Source organism: Mytilus californianus, unplaced genomic scaffold (assembly GCF_021869535.1).
Source record: "Mytilus californianus isolate M0D057914Y unplaced genomic scaffold, xbMytCali1.0.p SCAF_8, whole genome shotgun sequence".
NCBI classification, from domain to species: Eukaryota; Metazoa; Mollusca; class Bivalvia; order Mytilida; family Mytilidae; genus Mytilus; species Mytilus californianus.
Window position 1 is genome coordinate 12,861,766 of NW_026262734.1, and position 20,473 is coordinate 12,882,238.

Here is a 20,473-nt window from a genome sequence, read left to right on the forward strand (position 1 = left end):
GATTTGAGTTAACGGAATAGCACACGGCTATATTTTATATCACTATATACTATTTATAAACAAGCCGCATCGAAATATCGATGTCGTCGTTGTCTACAGTGGTCACGTTTTTCTTAAATTTAGGTCAAAGGTCAAAGCTAAAATTTCAGAGAAGATGCAGAGTCACATTTAGACAGCTTGCCATCCCGAACACATATGCGTTAAGAGCAAAATAAATTCGAATAATTTAAAGTATTTTAACTATAGTTTCTAAGTATAGGACTAGTTTGATATTTATGTTGACAAATATGATTCGAGATTGACGTTTGTACGTTTGGGTGCACACTTACAATTTTCATTCAACTGTTCAATAACAATGACCTTGACTCATTTCAATTTTTAAAATCTTGAAATTTTAGATAAGATACCATACAAGTGACCAATAGAGATGTTTTATAGATATATACATTTATAAGTTGCTCTACCAAAAAAAGAAATAAAAAAATTCTAGTCTTTTGACAGAAAGTGTTCGTCATTTTCTGGGTAAATATCTAACCTTCTTTTGATGAGTGTGGAAGCACATATCAATGTACTTTGTTTAAAAACACGTATAATATTAACGCAGAATAGATTGAATCACATTGTTGCTGTTCTGAGTATATGAATTTGATTTATAGAAATGAAAAGTATACTGCAAACGATGGAAAAAGGGGAGGGGTGTGTCAAAAATACGAAAAGAAAATGTCATTTAGGAATAATTGAATCACTCCATCCTACACATTTATATGACATGTTGACTGAATTTGTGTTTTTAATTGCTAATTTCTTCACAACGACAAATATTGCACACATGAAATTTGGCACACACGTGAACTGTGTGTTATTGTTTTAATCAGAATAAAAATTATTGTGGTGGTACACGTTATAAATTAGCTTTCGATGAAAATGTGGTAAATTTCGGGTAAAACTTTAGTCTTATTAAAATGTTGAAATACTTATACTAAACTTACCTAAATATTTTTCACTTTTGTTTTTTGATATATTTAATATATAAACTATATCGTAAGTACTATTTCAACCACCAAAAAAGAGTGCAATAATTTTATTTTTCATGCTAAAAGATTCCCCATACAATACGGTATCTGGGGGTATCCTGTAAAACACAAAAGTAAAAAAAATCGTGACCACGCGAAGTTACGACGACGATCATGATTTTAAAATATACTGATTTTCCTATAAGTTGCAAAAAAAAAAAAAAGAAAGAAAGAAAAAAAAATCGTGAACTATAATTTTCCGTAAATATTTCGTAATAAGATGTGCAAGGACGGGACTTCGTTTTTGCGGAAACCCCTTAACCTCCCAAATTTCATGATAAATTTATTTAAGATTTACTTCAATTATCAACGTCAGCGGGTACTTAGTTCTCGTTTCGAGATTCTTACTGTATATTTCATTTTGCTCAAGCATCTGACGCCATGATTAATATCCAAATGAACAAAATGCCTCCGATTTTTGTCTATATTTTTTAAAGAAGTCTTTTTGCTGACTCAGTTACTCACATATCAATAATGACATGAACAAGCATTCAAGCAAGTTTATTATAAAAATCATCAATTACATGCTTTACAAGATAAAATACAAAAAAACGAATGCAATACCAAACCGTATTGAAAAGATTTCTATAAAAACAGAAGAACTAAAAAGAAAGCACAATTTTCATTTTTATGAGCTATAAACAAAGTTAAACTTTCATTAATGAATTTTCAAGTTTTTTGTCGTAATTAGGGCGATAAATGTTCTATGTTACCACTCATTTAAAAATTCTATTTTTCATATTTTCGATTTAAATAGTAAATAGGCTCAATCTTCTTTTTATTAACTGATTATCTGCGCAATTCCCAAAGGTGAATGACTTCAGCGCAATAGCAAAACTACAACTTTCATTTTATTTCATAAATGCAACAATCGAAAGCAATTCAACAGGAACGAATTAGCTTACCCGTAACTACGATTTATATAACTATTTAGAAGGAGATAAATGCCATTTTACTCCCATTACGCATTACAAAGTAAACAGCAAAACGGATAATCAAAGAAATAAAATACAAACTCCAGAACTATTTTTTGTTTTGTTTTCGCACTATAAATGATGCGAAAATAACAGATAATTCAGTCTGGTGAGAACAATGATTGCATCAAGCTTATTGACCTTGTCACATCAGTTCATATACCACTGTTTTACAGTGCATGACATGTTAAGGATATATAGGTACATAACATGTTGCTCTGAATTGTTGTCTTAATGTCTTAATTTAGATAAAGAGATTCTGTAATTACTGTAATGTTTATTGGTTGTTCTCGGTTATTCAAACATGAAGTGTTTAAATTCAATCTCGAAGTTTGTCCTCAATGAAAGCAAATCCATGTTTAGATTTGTGATTGTCTAAGCAAAACCGGCTAATTTCCTAGAAAATCATTCATTGTGTGTCATCACAGGAAGTTATTTTATCGTGTAGAATTGTAATGATCCTTAAGGCACAAAATAAATGACTATAATAATTGTATTTTAAACAAATGAACTACATGCAACTTAATGAGTTTTGATATTGGAGAAGATTTGTGCAGCATGGTTTATGGAACATTTTAATGGTCAGAGTGATTTATATGATTTGTATAAGCTTCTAATTATTAAAAAAAAAAAAAAAAAAAAAAAAAAAATAACTTCATTTCTCTGAAGATATCGACCGAATTGTCAAGAATTGATTGATATACATTGCAAATCTAATAAAATGGAACAGGATCTGCCTATCCTTCGGGAGCATCTCAGATCACCCCAAGTCTTTATTGATTGGTTGATTGATTGATTGGTGTTTAACGCCACTTTCAACACTATTGTGCTATTTCGTGGCGATCAGTTTTTATTGGTGGAGGAAGCCGGAGTGCCCGGAGAAAACCTTCGACCTTCGATAGGAAAACTGACAATCCTAGCCAATTAAGATTGGAGTCGAGTGCACCTGCCCCGTGCGGGATTCTATCTCACATCCTCAGAGTGACAAGCTATATGCATTGCATATCTAATAAAATGGAACAGGATCTGCTTACCCTTCCGGAGCACCTTAGATCACACCAAGTCTTTATTAAAGGAGTTCGTGTTGCTCTTGCTTAAGTAGTAAGTAGTGTTCCTAGTATTTTGAATTGTTTCAATGTCTGTGTTGTTTAAATCGGTAACAGTCTTGTCTATCATTTGTCATGCAAAAAGTGTTTCTATTTCAAAATGTCACATTCGATCGAGTTTCAGGGTTAGACAATTTTCATGACCGATTGATTGCAAAATTGGTAATGTCTTAAAGTTAGATCAGAGTCAATTTCCATTCCGCTATTGTAGGATGCCTTATCACTTGATATAATGTATCAACGTAATTTATAAGAGTAACACAATGGTGTCACATGTGGAGCAGGATCTGCTAACCCTTCCGGAGCATTTAAGATTCCCCCTGGTTTTTAGTGGACTTTATAGAATTTGAAAATCCCTTTCGCATCTTCCGCCTCTTCTAATCAGAATTGGCTGGTGACAAAAATGACCGACAGAAACAGTCAATCGAGATTAAACCGATAAAATAATAGTATCAGACCTAAAACAAGGAAAAAAAGAAAGAAAAAAAAACCACAAAAAACAAAACACACACAAACAAAATCAAAAACAGTAAGAAAAGAAAGAATACTAATGAAGTATGATTTCGAATACCCATTTAGCTGAAAAACAGGGCATCAAGTTCAATGTTGTAAAGGCCTGGGTATTAAAATAAAAGAATGTGATGACACACTGGTAAATTTCCGCAATCAATTGTAACTCATTTGAACAATTCGTCATTGCAACAACTATCTATTGCAGTGGATATATTAATTAAATCCAAATATACATGCAATTTTCACCTAGAAGATAGTTTAAGTTAATCGTGTTCTCTTAAATGTAGTATCTGCTTTGGGGACAAGTTCAACAACAATTGCGATGTGTATACCATGCGTAGATGAAGCAAGTATATTGCTAATAAGAAAAAGAAAAATTCTTTATTTGAACTAAAACCTGCTCGTTTGACATAAGGAAAATCTGACAGCAGCCTACTTCTTAGAAAAAGATAATTATCTAATGTAAAGATATGGGACATTCAAATCAAAGGAAAAGGATTACTTGTTCTTCGTCAAACGTTATATTAATACATCTATGCGTAAACAAAAGTGACTGTGCAGTCACTAAGGTAAAACACTGTTACACGTTTCCAATTTTAGAATGGATTGAAACGAATTCATTTACGGTTCAATGTCTGTTGGTCGGATAAAAAGAATAACTGTCAAATCTCAAGTCGCTAGATAGCGAAAAGCTTGATAAGATTAGCCGATGAAGTGAATCCCTTTGATAGCTGCGTTTAAATTTATTTATTTCAGTTTGGCACTCCCCTTGCATTTAATTGGTGTTGTGTAACGAACTTTCTTAGTACAATCTTTTATGAAACAAATTGATATCTTTCTAATTTGGGAAAAGACCATACTGAAATTACACACGTTATCAATTTAAATATGGTTATTACAAACGATATTGTAATCAGATTCTTTTATAGTTATTGATTAAGACAATATACTACCAGCCACTGCTCACAAAATATGTTTATGTTTCCTTCGAGAAAGAACAATTAGGCATTAGTGGTATCGATGAACGGCATGTAAGATACTTTCCGAATGAAGCCTCAAAAGACGTTCACACAAGTACATATTAATACTGACTGATAAAATGCGATTGAATTATTGAAAGTTTGTAAACATACCTATCTCTAAACTATTGTCAGCTTTTCGAAAAAAAAGAGTAAAAAAATATAACAGTTTTTTTTTTAGGCAGATGCTTTTCCGAACAAAATAATACATAACTAATATACAGTAATTTTGAGGTGTAACATAAAAACAAAATGAGCTTATCACCCTGAGATTGCTATTCGCAGTAACAGCTAAACTATAAGTGTGATGACCACTACGATAAGTTAGTACATAAACTGAAGGGTGTGACAAAAAACATACCCCGTTTATTGTAGTATTTGAACGCAGTTTAACATACATGTACACATAAAAAAAAAAATTTGAACTAGACTCATATGGCATTGGATGTAACATATGTTTGCTTTTCTTTCATTTTTTTTTTTTATACCTGGGACACTGATAACCTTCAACTATAACCTTGAACAGCTTTTGTGTCCCTTCATATTTCTTTTGGTGTTAAGAATTCCCATGGATTTGATTTTCATCTTTTCGGTCGGTCTTGTTTGATTTCTGGCTTTCAATAAAATGTAATTTACATATGCGTTTCCAGCGAAGCAAATTCTGTGTAGCTCAGCTTCAGGAAATAGCATCAGAAATTCATGCAATAGTACTTAAATCTTAACAATTTTAGCATTTCTGCTAATTTTAAAACGTTTTTTTGTCTAAAATGTAAGTGGCCGCATTCGTGATCAGTCTCAACCTTTATATTTGTTATATATTATCACCAGATTCAACATATATTTAAATATTAAGACTGAACACAAATGCGGCCACTTCCATTTTAGACAAAAACCGTCTTAAAATTAGCACAAATGCTAAAATTGTGACGATTTGAGTACTTTTGCATGAATTTATGATGCTATTTCCTGATGCATGTGCATTGTATTGTCAAAAACATACCATATTTATGGAACAGAAGTATTCTACTTTCCAATAAATAGCTAAAAATTAACATTTCAACAAATTTGTAAAAATGCTATATTTTGGTGCCAAAAAGGGGTCTTACCGGGCCTACTCCTTTAAATAACCTTAATACCTCATGACATTTTGATAGCTCATTGGAAAGCCTAAATCATGCCCTTTTTGAAAATATGTGTAATAAATATAAAAGCTGGTGTCATCATGCCTTAAATCAAGGTCAAAGGACATCAGTTAAAAAATTCCAATTTTTATCTAGATCAACAAACCACTGATTTTTTCAAAATTAATAATCCATTCAATAAATTATACAATTTTTTTTTTATATTTTTAATCAATGCTTAAGTTCCGACTTAGAAGTATTCATATTTGCATATGACGTCAGAATAACGTATCATTTAACTTTTTCGAAGGTAATACGGTTCATGGAAATTTTAAAGACTGTAAATAACTGTAAAAGAAAGTCATTAATCTCTGAGCTCGATAAATAGCATTTCTGGACAAGATGTATATATATAAATCTTAAAATAATAGGTATTAAAAGAGTATCCGAAATATGTTGTTGTTAAAATTCCAGGTTAATTTCGTCTCAGTTTTCCGGGATTCCACATTTCACATACTTGTTATGAAATGCATTCCCACTGTTAGCCTCAATATACGATTGATTTCAGATGATAACAGTAGCGTGAGTTATTGAAGTTAAAAGTACAGTTAGTAAGGCTTATTCGACATTACTGTAATGAATTAAAGCGGGTCTTATAACAAATTCAAAAAGTAAGACAAACGTTTTCATACAAAATGAACGTCAAAAAAATTATAGAAAATTAAAATCCAATAAATAAAAATCAGCCTGGACACTATTGCCACTACCTACAAATCCATGCAAGTAAAACCTTGCTCCTTTCAAACGCATGCTGCTTGGCATGCCTTTTTCCATAAAAATATCGTCTTGTAGAAAGACTGATGCCATTTGTCATTTTAACAAAAACTGGATTTTACTTGTCATTTTCCTCAATTTTTCAACCAAACTCACATGGCGTGCCATTATGTGGGTTGGCAACATTTGCTTTGCCACAGTGCACGTAGTACGTGTGGCTTAAACACTGACTCAAATGGTAGAAGCTTTATTAGACTTTTATATTTATTCATAACTGTTGTCTTAGCAAATTTTAGATTGTTGTGCGATTTCTTAATCATGTATTTTAAGTCGTACAACGTAGTAACAAACACCATAGCACTATCAACATCACCGTTTGGTAATGCTACAAGAGCGACTTGATTTCGTCCTTAGGAGTTTGAATACTAACTTTTTATCGATTCCGAAAAAGTTGAAAGCGGAATGACATGCACTAAAGGCATAAACGACCGGCAGAATCTCGGTGACAACTGGGTCAAGATACGAAACAATGGCGTGAACTGAGATCCTTCAAACTGCCAATTGAACCAGTCTGAACCCATACTTCTTTTGTTTTTTTTAAGCATCAGGTAGAAATGTACAGCCAGAACAAGAACATTAGTATCATCTGATTTGATAACAATTCTGCCCTTGACGTCTTTTCCACCAAACATAGCAACAGCGTCAAAAGGTTGGAAAATGATTGTGATATCTGCCTCTTCGTGGTTACAACGTAGAGTCGGACAACCGGTAACACCACTGTCATCTTTTGCGCAATTTCCGATTCTGGTTTGATGTTATTCGTAGCTTTAAAGACGTCGCCAAAAGAAATGTCGCTTTCAAATAAAATGCAATAACAAAGGCCAGAGGTTCCGGACTTGGGACAGGCGCAAAATGCAGCGGGGTTAAACAAGAGACCTTTTGTCATGAATAAGGTCTTTGTCTTTAATTTCAACTACAATTTCGAACGCCAATTGGCAAATCCTACGCAGAAGTGGATGATGGTCTATATGCCAAGTATGTGGTTTAAAATGCAGCATGATAGACTGCATTATAGAACAAACTTTCTTGCTCTATTCGGTATAACATTTCAACTCGCATGTACTAACAGCAACATCATTAAGATTGGCTAATCTTTCAGCAGACGAAGTGGTTTTCGCTTTTCTTAAGACATTTTCTTGCAAATTATACAATTTTAAAATGTATCGTCCGAGACAACATTCCTTTCAACCAACAAAGAATTGGATAAATCTGGCCCATATCAGGTGCTTCCATTTCAGGCGAAGAAGGTTCAACTGATTTAAAAATCTGCTTACTTGTGCAGCTTTGAATACGAGATATGTGATACTTAAGTATGCTGGAATCAGTTTCAGTATCATTACATAATTCATTCAAATAAGTAAATACATCATCTCGTCTTATTGCTTGAGCATTAGAAGACTTTTCTTTCCAGGTTATGTTGCTATACTTAAAAATTCCTGAATAAAGAATTAGAGATAATGAATTTGTCAACTCCAACTTCAAAGCGCATTTTCTCGACAACGGACATAGCCCGTTTTAACGAACACACATCAAAACCAAACGCACCCTACAAATGATTGTCACTTTCACGGTTAAATTCAACAGACACACCTAAACAACAACACCTAACAGCATAGATAAATCGCAAATCTTCAGAAATTATGAAACGAACAAGAAATATGCTAAATAATAACTACAAACGACCTGATCAAAGTTGTCTAATGCGGGCTTATAACTAGAAATCACAACAGTGTCGGTTCATGATGTGGGACACATATACGGAATTGAAATTGTGATAAAATGCAGATGTTAAATCAGTTATTTTGTTTATTACTAACTTACATCAAAAAGTAAATCGGGTCGATTGAAGTAATTAACGACGGCTTTACGGTTGTTCCTTTTAACTACACCTTTACTGCATGTGCAAATAATGCGATTTGAAAAACGGCGATTTTCGGGGTTATTTTTCACAATATTCAGATGCTTTGTGCTTTACATATAGGACTAGTTAAAATCATGTTTAGAAAGGGGTTAATTATGAGAATAATCTACCGAAACAGCAGTGGGGTCTTCAAGGAAAGTTGGGTAACGTCAGGAAACGCCGTTTTTATCGTCATGGGCACCACATTTGACATTTATGACAAACAATTTTCTAAAGTTTAATAATCGATAGTTAAAATTCCATGTTGTATGTAGGTAATTTAAACTCGTTAACTACGCGTCTTTTTCAACATTCGCCTCTCTACTATTTTAAGTCTTAAGCAAATATTGTTTTGTCATTCTTTGAATTGATTTTGATTTTTGTTGTTGTATTTGTTTGCATATTGTTTATGATGCAATCTAAGTTAAGCCTCTCTTTTATTACAGTTTCTATTACATATAAGAAGGTCCCTTATGGACATTTGATTTAGTAAATAATAGCCTAGAATGATGTTTTGCATTACATGACTAAAAATCCAATTGCAACTTCCCCCAGAACTGTCTGTCGCATAAAGTTTTCCATTTTTAATCAAAACAAAATACAATTTTCAGAGAAATTGGACAATTAAAGGAAATTATATTGATGATATATTGTCATCAATAAAAACTGAAACCTTGCTTCCGGGAATTAATAACGTAGTGAACTAAATAGCCCGGATAGACCTATTAAATCAACAATAATAGAAACCCCCTGACCATCATTTACCTAACCTTAGGTAATATGTATTCTAAAAAAGAGACACGTTCATATGTCTTTTTTCTAAAACATATATTTTTGATATGTAATATAAGTATAACTGGGGGTGAGGTTTTCGAAGTTCAAAATGTCTATTTCTAAAATATATTATAAATATGTAATAAGAAATACAGCAGATGTGGGGATCTGAACAGTCAACTGATTTAGCTCATACACATAAATATACATTTAATGAGCGAAGTCAACAGCTTTATATTTTTTAGAACATTTTTTCTAGTATTATTTCACACATTTTGTATTGACTAAATGGCCTTTATTTGTCGTTTCAGTGTTGTAAGACATAACTGTATTATATACGAATAAAAGTTACTGTCCTTTCCCACTTATATGACATTTAAGTTAATTAAAGAGAAGAGAGTGCATTATCATCCGCATTTTTCCTGATTCCTTTATTCTGATTTTGTATCTTAAAAGTACTCTTTAGTACCTTTCATAACAATGTCATGCAATATTTATACCATCATACTCCCCTAATAATTCAAAAGCAGTTTTAGCTCCTTGCATCACATCATAGTGCATTAACCATATAAAACCAATAAAAACATATCACAAAATATGGAGTCTCGATTTAAAGAGGAAACGTAAAATAACTTACTTACTTCATCCAGTGTTTCTTATTTGCATGGTTATACAATTAATCAAAACTATCTGGCACAAAGCCAATAAGGAAAATTGCTATTAATTTCCCAGCATATGCAAATACAGATTAAGACGGATGGTTTAATAGATGTATATTGGCTCTCAGGAGCAAAGAGTATTCGTTTTGATTTATAAATATTACGTAAACAGGATAACTAAATCACCAAAACTATACCGGACAATAAAAAAGACTACGTCAAACACAAAAAACGACTCTTCCGAAAGAAGAAACAAAGAAAAACGACAACGAATAACACATGGTCGGGATAATCTGACTTGGTACAGAAACAATATATAGTAGGATTGAACAAGTTTAACATTCGCAGAAACAACTACTTTTACCTACATGTATCAAGGCTAAATATCTTAAAACTAAAAGAAACATGAAAAAACCAAGTAAGTAATATTAGAAATAGGGTCAGAATGTGCTGATCACAGCTGTCGGTTAGATACCGCCGGTAATGAATAAATAGTCGTTACATCTCAACTATATGAAATAAGGAGATATGGTATGATTGGCAATAAGACAACTACCAAACAGAGCCAAAATAACTTGCATTTAAGCAAAACTTAAAGGTCACCGTACGGCTTTCAACAATCAGCAAAAATTATAACTAAAATAACGAACTCCAAGGCAAATTAAAAAATCAATGAAAACTGCCAAAATCAAAGCTATCAATCAATGGAACAAGTGAAAAACAACTGCCATATTCCTGACTTGGTACAGGAATTTTCCGAAGAAAATGGTGGGATAAACCTAGTTCTATAGCTAGCTAGCTTAACATTCCATTTGTAGTTCTGTTATATTGACAAAGCCCATACCGTTTAAGTCAGCTATAAAAAGTCCAGACAAGTTATGTGAAACTATTCGAAAGAAAAAAATCAGAGGCCTGATTAATGACAAAGCAATAAACCGAAAACAAATGTAACAGACAGCAACAAATGACATCCACTGAATCACAGGCTTCCAACTTAGGACAGGCATATAAAAAATGTAACCAAGTTAAACATGTGTGTGAGTGCTCACCCTCCCCTAATCTGAGACAATATTTTAACATAACATTATAACATAAGAACAAACTGTGTAAATCGAGATGAAATTGTATGGTTCATCAGATCGATGTGAAGCACAAACATAACTAACAAATAGACAATTGCTCAAACGTACCAATGCAAGAGTTCTCGAAATTAAAAAAAGCCAATAACGACTAGTAAATAAATCATGCTCTTCCAGACTAAAGTGTCCACAAGAACACATCAAATGGACATAATATAAAGAAGTCATAAACAATCTGAAAAAAAAAAACACTTTGTACAATATATAATATTGACCTTATGTAGGACCATAAGTTTGCATGAATGAAAAGCAATATGTATCTAGTTATGTTTTAGTTTATCAAAAACAAAAAATGTTAGAACCGATAAAAACCATATTCAAAAGTCTAAGATATTCTTTAAGAATAATTTTATTCAAAGGATCGATAAGTTTGAATGGATCGTATTTAAATGACGGATTTTAAGAGTATTATTATAGGATGTGACATTCCGATTCCATAACTTCAAAGCAAAATCTTTGTATTCATAAAAGAATTTAGTAATAGTTTTAAGCAGTTTATGTAACGAAATCCCTGAATTAGTAATTACTAGTTATATAAATATATTACATGCATTAAAATCTAAAACGTGACTACAAACACGGGTAAACCGAACGATTTTTATGAAGACTCAACATAAAATTTAATTGAAACCGACAGTATGTAGAGCATTAATTAATTTTGACAATATATTTTATATCTATAACATTAAAGATCAAAGTCGACGTCCGCTTAGTACAGATGTTGAATTGTCTGTCATCAGCAGGAATCTCAGTCAGTGTTCATTTTAAGTTATATCTGAATGTTGTGTTTTAGTCATTAAGGGAAATTGGTCTACATAGAAAATGTTTGATTTCTGTTATTTTTTTCTCAGAACGTTCAACGCTCGGGGTGATAAAATTTTTTTCAAATTGTACAAACTAGAGTTTTTGTTGAACACTGTATATTGACCTCTAAATGTATTTTTATGTCGTTGGGATTCTGTTTCATCAATACATTTTAGACAATACATAAACAACAATGGTAAAATGTGAATAAGAAATCAAAGAAATACAGAGAACAAAGGGAATGAGAACTTCAATCTCAGGATTCGGCATTTTATATTTGATTAAAAGTTCGTGTGAGATATACTTCAACAAGACAGTAACCCAGCGATAAAAATACCAAGATACATCGATAGGGTAAAAAAAAAAAACCTATTGATCCATTAGAGTATTTAAAAGTTGTGAATAATTTCAATAAGAAACAAACAGTCATCGTCGCCATTTTTCTTAAAAAATACCCCCCCCTCTAATAAACCAATAAATATATGATATAGAGTAATAACTGACTAGGATGGAGTACATATGGGAATATGTCTTAAGTCTCATTTTGCAACACCGAGGTTAAATGTTTGATCGTCATCAGAAGAAAAAATATAAGAATTCATGCTATAGACATGAACAAATTAAGGGCTGCATTTTCAACTAGAGATATAATATGTTTTCATTTTATCAAACAGAAAGATTAAAACAAAGTCGGAGAAAGATGAACAACACTATGACAAAAATGATTTAAGACGAAAAGAAACGGTATTAGTTTTGAGAACATAAATAACATCCAAGTTAAAGAGTGTAGATGCTAGGTTCAACTCGATAGTTTTAGTTTTCATTCTATAAAATTTAGCGACGCTTTTCTTGTTCTATAAGTTTTTCCATTGAAAAAAAACACAGCATATATAATTTCAAATAATAAAATGTAAAAATGTATTTCATAACTTATCTCTGTCGACAGAAAAATGCTTCTTATTCCAAATCAAGTGGATTAAACGTGTCCTGCCAAGATCGTTACTTTTGTATTTTGTCTTAATGCTTGTTTTTTTATGCATATGTCAATCTGATGAGTAAAGCAATTTTCAACTGATTATTACATATTGTTCTAATGTTGTGCTGTTACATCATTGTTCGTGTTAAGGTGCATGACAAATATCTAATCCCGCTACATTCTGTATGAGCCTGTAATTCAGTAATTAACGTCTATGATATCGGTTTTTCGTTTATTGTTTTGTCCTTAATCAAGACGTTGGATATTTTAATTCTGCATGAGCCTTTTGTAGCTAACTACTAGTATTTTATATGGGTTTTGCTCATTGTTGAAGGTGGTACCTTGACCTATGGTTATTTGGACTCTTGCAAAATTGCTTCATATGCTATAATAACGTATTCTTTAGAGCCCAGCATTAACTATTTTCTTATACTTGCAGTACAAAAAATATGTCGGTATAACTAGCTATAGAAGGAGGCAAATATCATAGCACTTTATTTTGATCAAAGTCACAAATGTTTCATCATTATGTCAATATATATTATAACTACAAAATAGCTGAATAGATTAATAGTTTTATGTTATTTATTATGCCCCGCCGTAGGCAACCTGGGCATTATGTGTTACCCTTGACAGTCCGTCCGTCCTTCCGTCCGTCCCTTTTTCGTTTCCGCACTCTAACTTTAGTTTGCCTCATGCAAATTTTTATGAAACTCGTACACAATGTTAAGAACCACAACACGCAGACAGAGTTGGTTGTCATTTACCGTTTTAGAGTTATGCCCCTTTTTAACTTGGAAAATTGCAAAACTTGAGCGGGGGCATTCGTGTCCTTAGACATATTCTTCGTTTATTTTTACATCGTATGAAAAATTATCTGTAAGGACCAGAATTTTGACTCGTCCCGAACATGCAAGAAATAACTGGCACTGGACATTATGAAGCCAACAATCAATCAATCTTATGTTGACAGTATGAAAATATACTTTATTTGTATATAATCATTAATATGATTTTTGTAACTTTAGACAATTTGTTTCTAATGGATATCGAATTAAATATTTTAAGCTTAAGTAAACAGTAAGTCTTTAATGCCAACGTAATCCATTATTGCAGCATTGCTAAGTTAAACACAACTATATTGTTTCCTTGTTCATATTTTAAAACTTCCAGGAATTTTTTTGTTTTGAATTGTTCTAAATGGAAGAAATACCTCGATTGATCAGTTTTATTATGATAAAAGTCAATACCGAATGACTGATATCTCCTTATATAGATTTGTTCGCAAACCGATATCCAATGAAGTATCAATTCTCAAGCTCATTGCTATTGAAGGATTATATTTTGTAGTAAACTATTCAGTTTTGACTTACCCTGTCACAGGTTCATTGTGTTTGTTATAAAAAACATATATGAATATATAGAAACATTTTGTTATTATTAGAAACAAAGATTATTTGTCACTGACATTGATTAAAAATTGTGTATTATTTCAGGTCGGACAATTACGATAGAAATGAATTGTACTAAAAGACACGTTACATTTGTATGGGCTCTGTTAGAATGTCTACTGTTCACTGGATTAATATTCGGATGGCCGTGGTTTTTGTCAACATTACGTCGAAATAAATACTTTTTAGATCTTTGTAACGTTACATTACCCGACGATGACGTACACAAATTTCATGATGGAGAAGGGGAAAATTCATTATTGAAACCTGGTGGAATTCCAGATTTCGACGGACAGAACGCTAAACCACGGAAATGTCGTCGTCGTACCACGACAGTAGCAACAACCGAAATTCCTGGTTCAAACTACGATTCAATGTTGAATTATACATATTTTTGTGATGAACAAGAAGAGAAACTTGAACTGATTCATGCTGTCGTGTTTCTTGTGAGAAACGCATTAGTTTTTCCAGTTGGAATTTTCCTAGATATGTATGGAACAACAAGAACTCGGCTTCTCACCATGTAAGTGTTTTATTTTGTTCCTAGTTATATACAATAGTGCATGCTGTCCATGTGTTATTAGTAGCATATGAGGTTTATGTTTGTATATTTTTGTAGACAAGGTTCTTGTGTCAAAGTGAAAGTGCAATAATGTACATTCGAAACTCGAAAATCTTTTTTTGAATTTTCGGGTAATTTGTTTTGAATAAATTGTTCACTATATAAATAACACATAGCTGAGAGGGTGATAGAGCAGATTGTTACCCCGAGAAAACATTGTGAACTGAGGCGAAGCCAAGGTTGACAATGTCTTTTCGAGGAGTAACAATCTGCTCTATCACCCTCTCAGATATGTGTTATTTAATTTATTATACTAAATGTTCTGTTATTACTGTCTATTAAATTTCAAATTCAAAGTAATAGACTATGTCGTCTTGTACATAACAATCACCCGTCTTTATTAAAGCGCACAATTGAGCAAGCGTCTCCGTGAAGGGTAATAGAGTATTTGCCATAGGATAGAGTCGTATTTAATAAAGCGCACACTTGATCAAGCGTCTCCATGAAGGGTAATAGAGTAAATTAACACCCTCGTATTACCCTATCAAAATATGGCATTTTAACGTGAAGTATAATAAAGTAAATTGTCTCCCTCGTATTAACCAATCAAAATCTGGTATTTTGACATGAAGTATAATAATTTTGTTGTCATATCGAAATAGAGGACAAGAATGAACCTATACAAGAATGAAAATTCCATAAAATAAATCATCACCTCTTTGGTTTGTTTGTAATATAAATCTGTTTTCGAAGCACGTAAGAGTTGGGCAATAATTCTAGCTTTGAAAATAGAATGTCACATAGAACAATGTTTGAGAAAGAACTATCTTAGTTGATTACTGGCTAAAGAGAAATAATGAAGATCAAAGAAAATTATCAAAATATTTTAAAGATAAATATCGTAGGAATATTTTCAAATTGGAAAAGTTTTTATAGTAAAACATATTTTTGATAATTTGTTGAAAACACAATCTAGAAATTAAGAGACAAATGTTTGTTACCGATGTTAATCTGTTTTGGGAAATGTTAAGTGAATGTGGATTTGCCTGGCGGGTGATGTACTCATATCTAGAGACACTAGCCTTGTCGACGCACCTTATCTCGCATTTTTTTGTTTGAATTCATAGAATTCCGACCCTCAGTTTTTGTTTGCTACATTGATTTGTCTTCTTAAAAGGTATACTACTGTTGTTTTAGTTTAAATGTAAAAACAAAGAAAACAAAAATAGGGGTTCTCCAAACGGATATGCATGGATCACTTATCATGCGAAAAGAGAATCAGTAAAATAATTCACAAAAGAAATAGGTCACAACCAGTAAATTAACAGATAAGACGAAAATTCTGGTGTATTTAGAAACTAAGATAATATGAAGGGGCCCAGGTATACTTTTACTATTAGTTCAAAGTGTTTTTTTTATTTTAAAATATTTTGCCTAATTATCAATGTGTATTAACCTCAAATAAGAAAACATGATGTCGATTTGCTGATATTATCAAATGTAATATTAAAAGTAATAAACTTTTCTTTAAAACGTCAATTTAAATTGGTAGTTTGAATAATTGACATTCAATGAGGTAAAAGATTGATCCGATCTACCGATTTTTAGAATTGCATAGATTTCAATGTGATAATTTCAGGAAAAGTCTAGAGAAGCCCTCGGGTTTTGCTTTGTTTTGAGTTCCTTAATCTTTGGATTTTCTATTTAGTGTTGTGTGGACTCGTGTCATTTCGTCGTTTGTCTATTCGGACATGGTTTGTCTGTATTCATTCGACTAAGAATTTTCGATTTCCCCTTGTATATCATTTCCTTTTCAATGAAGATAAGTAATCCAACAATATTGACTGTTCCGTATACGTACGGGACTATTTATATTTTATGGTGTGGTTATTTGTCAGTTTATCTGTCAATGGTAAAAGTTGAGGACATATATATGTTAGGTTTAATATCCAACAAGGTACTACTGAACAGACGGTACGGCCGCTAATGGACTATCTCTTCTTTTATTTTTTTCCTACTTATCATAAATACTCTCCAAAATGTTCAAGTATCTAAAGAAATGTTTTTGATAAACACGTGTTTGACTGTTTGGAATCTGCAACTGTGACATGATTGTTTGGTGTTACAAACTTGGCTGTTATTCCACTACACATGTTACAGTTCCTTAACGTACTAATTGCCTAGTAGGTACTGGCATTATTAAAATGATATTTTGTATTCAAATTATATGTTTTATTTATAAATTATGCAATTGGATTTAAACTATGGTTGACTACAACATTGATGACGCAAAGTTGACCTTAATGGTTTTGTCTGTTCTGGTTGGGCCATATTTGCATTTATGCTGTTAATGTTATGTTGGTATATAGAGAAAGATGATGCACTTTGCCAGGATGAAAATTAGACATCATACAATAATGGATGGTTAATGCCGTTTGTTTATTCCTACGACATGACCAAATTAATAAAATTTATTTGACTACAAAATTTGACCAAACGAGAAATTATGAAGGAAAAACTAACAAGGAAAAAGAAAACACAAGCCATGTTAACGGAATAGATAGCATTATCAATATAAAAAAAATATTACAAAATACAACTACAAAAACAAAAGCATTAGTCACATAACAACAAAGACATGTCATATAATTGAAGCAGGATCTGCCCACCCTTTCGGAGCACCAGAGATCACCCCCACTTTATGGTGGGGTTCGTGTTAATCAGTCTTTATTTTTCTATGTTGTTTTTTGTGTACTATTGTTTGTCTGTTGGTTTGTTTACTTTTTTGGCCATGGCGTTGTCAATTTATTTTTCACTTATGAGTTTGAATATAATGTCACTCTGGTATCTTTTGTCTCTCTTTGCAATCAATAACCATTTATAGATTACATTAAATGATAGGCAACTCGATATTAACGCTCTTCATCCGAACAACTAGTCCACTCGGAACAATTGGTTATAAAAATCTGAGCACTTTAAGACATCTAATCGGTGCTCGTTTTGCACCATTTATAAGATAATCGAATACTATAAAAAAAACTGAGGATATAACAGATATGTCATAACGTTCAAACAAATTCTGATATAGTCCGTTAAACTTAAGGTGGCATGACTTCAACGTTATAATTAGAACCCTTGATGCAAAAGCAGTAAAACCCTCTATCACGGAAACCATGATAGGAAACGCAAGTTCTGGAATATCGTATCAACTGATATAAATACTCCATTTGCAGTCATTTCTTCCTTTACAGAAACGGAAACGTCACCCTGAGAGAATATAGGTATGAGGCAGGCTTAAATAATTTTGTGGTATTATTTACTTAAAAGATATCGGATGTTTCTTTTGCAATCTGTTTCGTCTATTTGTTAATATTTTTACCGGACAACTTTTTCCCTTATAAGAGTAATCATTTATACAAAAAATGTTGTTTCTGCATCTTATTTTTTCTCGGAATGTAGGTTTTTTTCACTGGATTGTTATAGCAATCTGCAACACATCAGAACTATATTAGAACTTTATGGATTGTTTGTAAAAAGTAAAATAACAAAAATACCAAACTTCAAGGAAAATTCAAAACGGTAAGTCCCTTATCAAATGGCAAAATCAAAAGCTCAAACACATCAAACGAATGGAAACAACTGTCAAATTCTTGACTTGGCATATGGACAAAGCACATAAGAAAAAATGAAGACAAGAATACAAAAAATAACGTAACTATACTCTAACTCACTCCATCATGATTTCTGGTGAGTCCATTTGTTTGTTTGTCCGTCCATAATTTCCGTAGCTCGGCTTCGGTATAACGGAACTTTTCGATATTTTGATGGAACCTTTTTAGAAATGATTTATTTCGTATAAGCTATATATAGTCGGGAAGTCCCTTTCTTCTTTTTTTAATTCTCAGCTTCATCACTAAAGAATGGTTTGCTATTTGATATGGTACTTTTTTTAATTTGAGTTGTACAATGCAAATAAAATTGAGAATGGAAATGGGGAATGTGTCAAAGAGACAACAACCCGACCATAGAACAGACAACAGCAGAAGGTCACCAACAGGTCTTCAATGCAGCGAGAAATTCCCGCACCCGGAGGCGTCCTTCAGCTGGCCCCTAAACAAATATATATACTAGTTCAGTGATAATGAACGCCATACTAAACTCCAAATTGTACACAAAAAACTAAAATTAAAAATAATACAAGACTAACAAAGGTTAGAGGCTCCTGACTTGGGACAGGCGCAAAAATGCGGCGGGGTTAAACATGTTTATGAGATCTCAACCCTCCCCCTATACCTCTAGCCAATGTAGAAAAGTAAACGCATAACAATACGCACATTAAAATTCAGTTCAAGAGAAGTCCGAGTCTGATGTCAGAAGATGTAACCAAAGAAAATAAACAAAATGACAATAATACATAAATAACAACAGACTACTAGCAGTTAACTGACATGCCAGCTCCAGACTTCAATTAAACTGATTGAAAGATTATGTCTTCATCATATGAATATCAGGCACAATCCTTCCCGTTAGGGGTTTAGTATCATACCATCATAACATATATGAGAAGAACATAACCCGTGTCATGCCAACAACTGGTTTTTAAATAATTGTGTTTAGTGCCGATGCAAAGACCCTATAAGTGAATCAATATTAACGCCAAAATATGCAATCTTTAATGACCTGACAACAGTATCGTAACTATATCCCTTCTTAATAAGTCTATTTAAAGGTTTTGTTAGCTTCAGAGGTGAATACTGACATTTTTGTGCTTTATAAAGAATATTTCCATAAAAAATTGGATGTGAAATACCTGAACGTATAAGAAGTCTGCATGTTGAGCTATATTTACGAATGATGTCCTTATACCGATGGTAAAATTTAGTAAATGTTTTGACTAGTTTGTGATATCGAAAACCCTGGTGTAATAATTTTTCAGTAATACATAAATTTCTCTCGTTAAAATCTAAAACATTGTTACATACACGAGCGAATCGTACAAGTTGAGATATATAAACACCGTAAGATGGTGACAAGGGAACGTCACCATCTAAAAATGGATAATTAACGATAGGAAATGAAAAATCATCTCTTTTATCATATATTTTAGTATTAAGCTTTCCATTAATGATATAGATATCAAGATCGAGGAAAGGGCAGTGGTCATTGTTAGTATTAGCTTTATTTAAAGTAAGTACAACAGGATAAATTTCTTTAGTATACATACTGAAGTCGTCATTATTGAGAGCCAAAATATCATCCAAATATCTAAAAGTATTATTAAATTTGTGTATCAGATGTTGTTTCGATGGGTCTTTGCTGATTTTTGTCATAAATTGTAACTCATAGCAATACAAAAAAAGGTCCGCAATAAGTGGTGCACAGTTAGTTTCCATTGGAATTCCGATAACCTGACTATATACGGAATCTCCAAAGCGAACAAAAATGTTATCTAGTAAAAATTCAAGGGCATATATAGTATCAAAGCATGTCCAATTGACATAGTTTTTTTGTTTATTGCTACTAAAAAATGACCTAAAAGAGTTTGAACATATATATTCACATTCTGAC

At 32.3% G+C, this 20,473-nt stretch overlaps 1 protein-coding gene across 1 annotated transcript in view; it reads left to right on the plus strand.

Moving 5' to 3' along the window:
• Window positions 1–20,473, plus strand: part of LOC127710697 (equilibrative nucleobase transporter 1-like) — a 180,292-nt gene that overhangs the window by 109,340 nt on the left and 50,479 nt on the right. Inside the window, exon 2 of the mRNA XM_052216634.1 lies at window positions 14,389–14,866. Within this exon, the coding sequence (XP_052072594.1) occupies window positions 14,389–14,866 (478 nt within the window). The remainder of the gene's footprint in view (window positions 1–14,388; window positions 14,867–20,473) is intronic.